Genomic DNA, 9,612 nt, shown 5'->3' with positions numbered 1-9,612 from the left:
TGGTGTGAATGATGAGATGTGGGTGTGGGTGGTGTGAATGATGGGATGTGGGTGGTGAATAGTGAGATGTGGTGTGGGTGGTGTGAATGATGAGATGTGGGTGGGTGGTGTGAATGATGGGATGTGGGTGGTGTGAATAGTGAGATGTGGGTGTGGGTGGTGTGAATGATGAGATGTGGATGTGGGTGGTGTGAATGATGAGATGTGGATGTGGGTGGTGTGAATGATGGGATGTGGATGTGGGTGGTGTGAATGATGAGATGTGGGTGATGGGATGGAAATGAATGATGTGATGGATGTTGTAGCAGACTCGCTGGCTCAGGGTGGAAGAACAAGGCAACAGGCGATGGGTTCACCAAACAGGGAGCCATATATTCACATTCATTCTTTTCAGTAATCATGCTGGGGTACACACACACACACACACACACACACACACACACACACACACACTCTCAGTTCATCCCTATATTTCAGTAGATTAATCAGCTATCGATACACGTCCCCACACGTGCCCAAGCTCAGCTCTGCTTGCTGTCTGTTGTATGATGCGGGTGGTGTGATGGGTGTGAATGTATTGATGAATCTGGGTGATGTGAATGATGTGATGGATGTGAATGTGATTGATGTGTATGGTGTGAATGACATGATGGATCAGTGTAATATGATGTATGTGGATGATGTAATGATGGATAGTGATGATGAGAATGATATGATGGACGGTAATGGATGTGATTGATATGATGGTTTTGAATGATATAATGGATGGTTATTGATGTGAATGATATAACGGATTCTTTCTGATGGATTTGTTGATTGTTTTTCCCCTCTTTGCGCACTGCTGTTAATGTCGTCTGTAAAATCTTTTATTATTAAGACAGAGAACATGACACACACACACACACACACACACACAGAGACAGCATTCTGTTCACTGTACTAAAGTTGTGTTGATATCTTGGCATTCTGGTGGTTACCTTGTTGCTGCGTCTCTCCTGCTGAACCCAAACCTCAATAATAAATCAGATTCCTAAAAAAACAAGAAACAAAGCAAAAAACAGATTTGTGTGTGTTTATATGTGAGTGTTAAACGCTGTTAAAATATCACAGGGTAATTTACTAACAAAATAGAATCTTATATGAACTAACCTGATGATCTAATGAAGATCTAGATCCTGAATCTAAACCCAGAGTGGACTGGTAAAAATTCTACTACTAATCTATAATTGACATGTACTGAGACTGGAGGAAACCTGAGAACCAGAATAGAATTGTGTCTGTTCATCTATCCTGTCCATCCTCTCTGTCTGTCTCTGACTATCCATCCTGTCTGTACTTCATGTGATGACTCTGACCTCAGTGAAAGCATTTATAGCGCACTTGAAGCACTCTTTCAACATGAAAAGTTTCTATACTCGATTGTATCCAGGCGATAAACTAATGAAGAGCAGAATAATCACAACCTTGTGCTGGAAATGTTGTGGTGTTTTGATAGATTGAATTAGAAAAAGAAATCTCCGCTGTATTGTGGTGTGTTTCATTGATGGTTTACTTTCATTTTATTGATGGTTTCATTCATTCAGTTTACTGTTTAATTATACACATTATGATGGCAGGGATTATCTGTGTTATTATTAATAAACATTTAATAATCTAAATTTTTTCATTATTGAGAGCAGTTTGTGGGTCTAGTTGGTGCAGTAGCACAGGTAATATAATGGCATCATTCTTCTTCACCCAGCTGCATGATTAGCTGCAGAGTGATCTGCACTTTGTTTCATACCAAACACATTGTACATCACCTGGCATCAAAACAGCAGTGTTACATTTCACCAAAATAACAATAATAAATTATATATTTAAAGAATCGTCATTTTCTAGATTTAGACAAATATTTTCACAAAAATGTGGACATGTGTAATTGTTATAACACTGCATTGCTCTGCCATGTTTATGATGGTGGACAAGGAGACGACATGGTGCTTATAAACATTCCAGCATCTTATTACTGTTTCCCTCTTTTATCCCCCACCTACAGCCACAGTGCTGCACCTGCAGGGTGATTTTATTATTTATATGGTTGTGTATATACTGACCTGTAATGATCTGTCCTGATCTGATCTGATCTGATGTGGCCTCGACCTGATCTAATTTGATTCTGATTTGATTGACTGCTCATTTCAGTTAAAGCTCAGAAACTCAGGAATCAAAATAATGTTACTTGAAAATCGAAACAAAAACAAAAGTGTAAAATAGATAAAAATTCTCTGAGAAAGACTTATTTTTTTATATAAATTGTTTATAAAATAAATCTTTAATCCAGGGATTTTTGATATAGTTTAATTACTCGTCAATACAACAGTTTTCCAAACTGACACTCCTTTTTGATTGACCTTTTTTGTGCATATGCTTTAGCAGGAAATCATTTTAAAGCTTTAAAAATAACTGTTTAGTTTTTCGACATCACAGCATTTCATCAGACACGTGTGTGTGTGTGTGTGTGTGTGTGTGTGTGTGTGTGTGTGTGTGTGTAAAAGAGATTACAGTACAGTGGTAGAATGGGTGCTTTAAGATGTGTTATAAATGCTTTACTTTGTGTTAAACACTGCATGAAAACGCAAAGTTTATTTAGAGGCAATGAGGATGTTTGCGCACACACACACACACACACACACACGCGCGCAATATTTGAAATCATTACCAAATACTAAATAGTTCTTTATATTTATAGTTTTAAAATCTGTTTTTGTTTGAAACAGTTAATTTGGAATTAACAGTACACATACTGTGTGTGTGTGTGTGTGTGTGTGTGTGTGTGTGTGTGTGTGTGTGTTGCTCTTACACACTTTCTTGCTTCTCCACATGGCCAGTAGGTCAAGTTTAACCTCACTCATAAGCTACAAATTTTATTTTTCATATTTAAAGAGAAGGAGGTGTGTGGTGTCTGTATTCTTTTTTTCTCCCTCGTGTTTTTTGTGTTGTTATGAACTGAATAATGACCCGAACTCTCGTCCTCTCTGCCGCATTGGGAACCAAACGCTTTCCTTTTACCTTTTTGGGTTCTTGTTGTTATCTTGGTAAAGTTTTCACTGAGACATGAATAAACGTTTTGTTTGTGGGGGGAAAAGTTCTGCTCTGACTGATCCTGTAATATCGATATCATGATACACGATTAGGCCACACACGTTTCTCTGGGATCGTCGTTATGGTGATGCATTTATTTATTCATTTATTCATTTGAATCATTACAGAATAAACAGTGGCGATCAGATGCTGTACTGATGACGTGGTGTCACTTTCTTTCGAGCGTCATCTTTATTGTTGTCGGGTTTTGCGATATGATTCATATTGTGATGCGTATCATGATATGATATTTTTGTCACACACCGAGGAGATCCACAGGTCCAGTAACACTCCGATCACCACGAGCTGTTTGAAGATAAATGACAGAGTGTCAAACTATAGTAACTACTAAGCTTAAGGAGTTCATTATGTAGAATCAGAGCTCCTGGGCTGAACTGAAGATGCAGACATCAGAGAAACACGTGCTGATCACGGCTCAGCTGATCCACTGCATTTCCTCTATTTACAAGTGTATTAACAATGTGTTAGTGTGCAGTGTGCTGTAACAGCATGGTGTGGGTTTCACACACACATTATAGGGCCAAAACACGTGTAATTCCCACCAACCCGGGAAACCCCAAGTAAGTAAAAAGCTCTCTCCAAACCTGTTCTCATCTCGTGTGGTCTCTTTCTCTCTCTCTCTCTCTCTCTCTCTCTCTCTCTGCTACTTTTTTCCTCTGCATGTTTTTAAATCTTCATTTTAGTTTACTTCATTGTCACTTTTTCATCCTGCCTCCTTTATTTCTTTTTTCATTCAGTCAGTTGCACCTCTCTCTCTCTCTCTCTCTCCTCTCCCTTTCCCCTAGGACCCTGACATCCTTTTCTTCCGAGGCTTCAGTTAAAGCAAGAGGGACAAAACTCAAAAACTGTGTGTGTGTGTGAGAGAGAGAGAGAGAGAGAGAGTGGGAGAGAGCCTCTCCACCCTCATCCTCTCCTCTAAGAGATCACTTTCCTTTTCTTCAGTAATCAGGCTGCAGTTGAGCAGATCAGATTTGAGTGTGAAGGTAAAAACACTAAACACGGTGCTGCAGCTGAAGAATGATAAAGTAACATAGTCTCATCCAGAGCACGGTGCGAAACATTAACCAGGAAATTCAAGAGAAGAAACTTCTAATTCCTGATCTAATTCCTGAGCTATGTTAATAATGGAACAATTCTGAGTTTGGGTTTAAAGAAAGATTAAAGTCTTTCTAGCCTGCAAAATGACAGCCGGGCACAACATGCTCATTCGAGGGACCAGTATATGGGCTGCCATCACTGAGAACTTTACATATCGATACAAAATCGCTTTTTTTTGGTCATATTTTTAATTCACAGTATTGAAGTAGTATTTGTAATTTTAAAAAATAAATTATGTACCGTTTGGCTCATCTGATTCCACATCATTTGATTCAGATAAGACAGAAAAACAGTCCAATTATGAGCTGTAACACTGTAGTTACATAAAGACCAACTCTGTCCCCTTGTTAAGAGGATTTCTCACCATGTAGGGACATAATGATTTATTATGAAATGTAAACACAATGCGGTGAAAATCTTCCTGAAGAGGGTGCGCCTGATTGAGCTCATTTCTCCCCAATGCTCTCTATGGTTTATTCACTAAAACTATTTGGAGCTTTAAAGATATGTAGTCATTTTTATCCAGTAATGAGTGCATGAGTGCTTTGTGTTGGTGTACAATGAAAGGAGCAAGAGTCCAGTATTTATCCTAAAAACCGAAGACTCGTCAGGAGGGATCTTACACACAAACATAAACTCGGTGCTCTGAGTGTAATACCGTGCTCTATATTAAGAGCAGGACCATCTGCTACAGCAGTTTACCTCAAAGGGCATTTGTTTGTTTATTGTTATGAAACTCAGAAGCCAGAACTTGAAAATGTCAATAAATTGATATTAATTTTGTTTTTTTTGTTTGTTTCTGTTTGCTTTTTGTTTTTTTAAAGGGGAGACATTTTTATTTTTTGGACCAGGCAGTGGATCAGGACAGACCTGATTCCCTCAATGTACCAGGGGCTAAAACCTGCATCCAAAACCCAACCTAATAGAGAAGCAGTCATCTTAGTTACGTAATTAATTTGCAGAATGTCATGTCCTGACTTGTGTTAATGCTGTAATGAGACCCAGAAATGAACTTTATCACACTTGCATCACAGCAGGGTGTGTTTAACACTCGCCATGTGCTAAAAGTACTATAACTTTCCTACACAGGATTCTTTAGATTAAAGTAGACTAAATAAATACCACTTTGCTGACCAAATAACCACACACAAATAACAATTTTTATTATTTCGTGTTGCCTTCCCATTAGTTTAGGGCCTGTTTTTGTACATCCGAGATCATCTAATCCTGGTATTAATGTGAATTCTTGAGCACACATGCAGATGTGATTAGTTTAATAGGACTGAGTTGTTGTAAAAAATTATGCGTTATGTGTTGCTTGAAAATGCTATGTGCTTTGCTCTTGTTTATGTTGATGCCATTTTCAGAAAGTGGTAACTCTGTGGTGAAGATGTTCGACCTCTGATAGTTTCCCAGTTTTTATTCCTAGCGCGACCAAACTGCCACTGCTTAGCTCCTGAGCAAGACCCTTGACCCTCAACTGCTCATATGTGTATATGTAATCATAAGTAGCCCTGGATAAGCGCGTCTGCCAGATGCCATAAATACTATGTAATGACTAATCGCAGCCACTAGAGGGCAGAACGTCCCTAGAACATCTCCATATACTGTATCAGTGGTTCTCAAACCTTTTTTTTGCCATTCCCCACTTTAGAAGGGGTGAGTTTTTTCACTAATTAGGTAATGAAATAGTTTAAACGTCTAATTGTTTGATCCATCAAGTTCCAAAATTAATAACATCAAATAGCACCAAGTTCAAAAATAGAGAAAATAAGAAATATGTAATGTAACCTAACAAAGTTTGTTTTAATTTACTTGCATTAACGATCTTATTGTTTGTAGTTGCTTTGAGTGTATAAACTTCATTTTTAATAGAGAAAATCATAAATGAATATTAATGAAGAACGCAAAAAAAATGTAATTCCTGCCGTTCATTGTTCCCCATCTGTCATGTTTTTATTCCCCACTAGAGGGCCGAACTACATTTTAAGAACTACTGCTATAGAAAAAAACAGTTTTACTCTTAATTAATTAATGAATACAGCTGATTAATTAAACGTCACAGGACATCATTTAAAAACATTTACATTAAACATTTAGTTCATTTTCACCTTTTAATTAACAAAAATATATTTGGTTATCTTTTTGACAAAGTGTTTGTCTTTTGTAAACAATATTCGACAAATTAACATTATTGTTATTGTTGTTATTATTATTATTATTATTATTATTATTATTATTATTAATAAAGCATTGCGTTTAAACAGCAGATCATTCAGCAGAGAATCAGAAAAAAGCAGGGAATCATGAAAAACTAATGAACGCTTCTGAGATATCATACACACACACACACACACACACACACACACATAAATGCATTGGTCTTCAACCAGGGTTCAGCTAATTAATGTTGAATCATAAATACATTTTTGTAAAAAAAAAATGGGTGAAAACATCAAAGATAAAAAAAAATTTAATATTATAATTATTACAATAAAGTTTTATTAAATTTAAAGCTGAAGTTAATGCAAATGTATAATTGTCCACCTGATAGTAAAAAGAAAATGTATGAAACTGCAAATCTATTAAATTAAAAGACAAACTGTAAACAGCTTAATACATATTAGTTGCAAAATATGTTCGTTATGATGCACAAATCTTTTTGAAAGTATAAACTTTCAACTTTTTGAAAATATACAGACAATGATGCATAAACAACATCATAGTTCTAATTGTTTTAAGATGATATAACTAGTGTAATATTATAGGTTTCTATAAAAATCAGTGGCTGTGTTTGATAATGTTTATGAAAAATGTTGATAAAAAACTTTGAAGACTCCTGGATTAATGTATTCATTTACACCTCTCTCTCTCTCTCACACACACACACACACACTCTCTCTCACTCACTCTCTCTCTCTCTCTCTCTCTCTCTCTCTCTCTCAGTTCAGGAATTCCTGTTTAAGATTCAGTGGTTTTCTGGTCTCCACCCTCTTCTGTGGAAAAGCAGGAGCTCACATTTCATCTTCTAGTTCACCATCAACGATAGCTTTCTGCTGAGAGGGAGGGAGGAGAGCGGGTAGTCTGGATTACCACACTTACCCGGTTAATATACGCAAGGTTTTCAAGGGGTTCTTTTAGGGGTTTTGGATCACTATAAGGACACTTTCTTCTTGGAGTTTCTTCTATGGAACAACATCAGTAATAGAGATCCACACAGCGCTCTTCATCACAATAATAATTATTTATTTAAATGTTTTTTAATAATTATTTCTTTCATGCTGTTTAAAGCTTACAGTCCCAGCTCAGTGATGTTCTTTGTTCAGCAGAGGTTCATGTGTTCGAGTCCAGGTTCTGGCTTCAGCCAAGTTTTAGGTCCAGGTTTTCTTGGGGAAGCGTCTGGGGTGGGGCTCCATAACAGTAAGAACTGCTCTATATTTTCCGCCTCAGAGCTGCAGAGTTGAAGAGGTTTATTATGGCTATCCTCTAAAAAAAAAAAAAATTACACACACACACACACACACACACACACACACACACACACACACACAAGGTTGTCATCATATGTCAGTCTGCTGTAATTTCTGTGTTATTTCTTTGAATGTAAGAGGCTGAAATAGAGTTTTAAACTTTGTCACATTGTGAAGGAAAAATAAATTCAAATGAACACAAAATCAGATGCAGACGCTGATCAGACCTAAATCAGACAATGTGTGTTTCTCTCTCGGTTTCTGCAGCTTTACACATCAAAATGAATCTCTTCATGGTTTTACAGAAAATACTCCTGTTATTTGAATTTACATTTAAACTGGCTGTGTGTGTGTGTGTGCATGCACTGCAATAACACTCGCCTGTCCTTGGCCCCAGCAGCTCGGTCTCTCTGTCTCCGGTTCTTGAACCAGTTGCTGACCTGTGTGGTGGTCAGTCCGGTGGTGTTGGCCAGCTGTGTTTTCTCGCGTGGAGACGGGTACGGGTTGTGTGTGTAGCAGTCTCGCAGCACTGAGCGTGACTTCTCCTTGAAGCAGTAGCTGGTCTCCTCTCCATCCCAGATGGTGCGCGGTAAAGGGAACTTGCGGCGCACACGGTATTTCCCTACAGCACCAAGCGGACGGCCACGCAGCCTCTCGGCCTCAGCATAGTGTCCCCTGAGCCACAGCTGCTGCAGCCCCACGTGGTTCTGTGTGGAGAACTGGTGGCTCTCGAGGATCCGGTAAAGCTCGTGAAAGTCTCCTCGGTGGAAGGCCACCACTGCTTTGGCCTGAAGCACCGACTCGTTCTTGTGCAGGCGGTCACACGGCGGAAGTGACCACAGGAAGCGACCGAGCCGCTCGAGATCTTTGCCCTGTTGAAGCACCGCGCACACACACACCACCTGCTCCTGAGTGAAGCCAAAGCTTGGTGAAGTCATCATTAGGATTCTACTCTATACTAATGTGCAATATCTAGCCATTGCGCCCTAACCATCATCAAACCTAAGGTCCTCTGAGATGTTCAGAAGATCAGTGAGAAGATCTTCACAAACCCAAAAAGTCCAGACTGTTCTTACCAAAAGTTTAGTTTTACCCAGCAGTGCAGCAGCTACTCCAAACACTCCAACAAATTTCTCTCAGTTCCTTTGATTCTGTTTTACACTGGAGCACCAGTCAATCTTTCCAAATCAGTGCTTCTGGAAAGATTTCCACAGAAGTTATACATTTATTTTCTCTACACAAAAAAAGAACTTTCTTCCTAAATGACAGAGAAAAGAAATGACAGCTTCATCTCCAGACATGGGTAATTTCTCCATGATGATGTGATCCTCACAACCAAAGCTCCAAAACGGATGTTCTTCCCACAGCACAAACTTTCCAAACATCTCCGTTAACAATATTTACAAAGAACTGAAGTTTTATTTATAGGTGAGAAAAATCTATGAATTTCCTGTCTGTGAAATCTATGAAGTCCTCAAAACTCAAAGAACTGCTGATTTTCTCCTCCTGCAGTGATTCAGCAGATTTAAACCGGTTCCTTATTTTGGTGTAGTGTACGTGTGTGTCTGTCTGTGTGTGTGTCTGTGTGTGTGTGTGTGCGAGTGTGCGTGTTTGGGGGATCTGCCCCTAAACTGGTCAGAACGAAAATGTACAGTTCTACTCCTACACTGGAGGGCGGAACCCAAGAACCTGAAATCGGAGACCCACTTTACACACACACACACACACACACACACACACACACACACACACACAGTTGCTCTCTCTCTCTCTCTCTCTCAGTAACAGTGTTCTATACTTTTTTTTGTTTCATGTCTCCTTTTTTATTTGGTTTTTATCTGTTTTAGATGTAATTGAATATTATGCATTTATATTGGAATATTAAGTCATTAATTATGGA

General features: G+C 38.5%; 1 protein-coding gene across 2 annotated transcripts; it reads right to left on the bottom strand.

Moving 5' to 3' along the window:
* Positions 1–2,869: 2,869 nt before the first annotated feature.
* LOC124375941 (homeobox protein six1a-like) lies at positions 2,870–9,432 on the bottom strand. Of its 2 annotated transcripts, XM_046834765.1 has the most exons (3): positions 8,094–9,432; positions 3,892–7,728; positions 2,870–3,784 (listed from the first exon to the last, which is right to left on the bottom strand). In XM_046834765.1, the coding sequence occupies exons 1-2, from the start codon at positions 8,651–8,653 to the stop codon at positions 7,722–7,724; spliced, it is 567 nt and encodes a 188-aa protein (XP_046690721.1). In that variant the 5' UTR covers positions 8,654–9,432; the 3' UTR covers positions 2,870–3,784; positions 3,892–7,721. The 2 variants fall into 2 exon arrangements, with proteins under 2 accessions (XP_046690721.1, XP_046690712.1); XM_046834756.1 differs by having other exon boundaries at positions 3,892–9,432.
* Between the last annotated feature and the right edge of the window lie 180 nt (positions 9,433–9,612).

This window comes from Silurus meridionalis, chromosome 2 (genome assembly GCF_014805685.1).
Source record: "Silurus meridionalis isolate SWU-2019-XX chromosome 2, ASM1480568v1, whole genome shotgun sequence".
Classification (NCBI taxonomy): Eukaryota; Metazoa; Chordata; class Actinopteri; order Siluriformes; family Siluridae; genus Silurus; species Silurus meridionalis.
This window is presented reverse-complemented; position numbering and strand designations above follow the sequence as displayed.

What these genes read in the sequence shown, in the direction of transcription:
- LOC124375941 (XM_046834756.1), bottom strand. Translation starts at nt 8,653, where the DNA reads ATGATGACTTCACCAAGCTTTGGCTTCACTCAGGAGCAGGTGGTGTGT.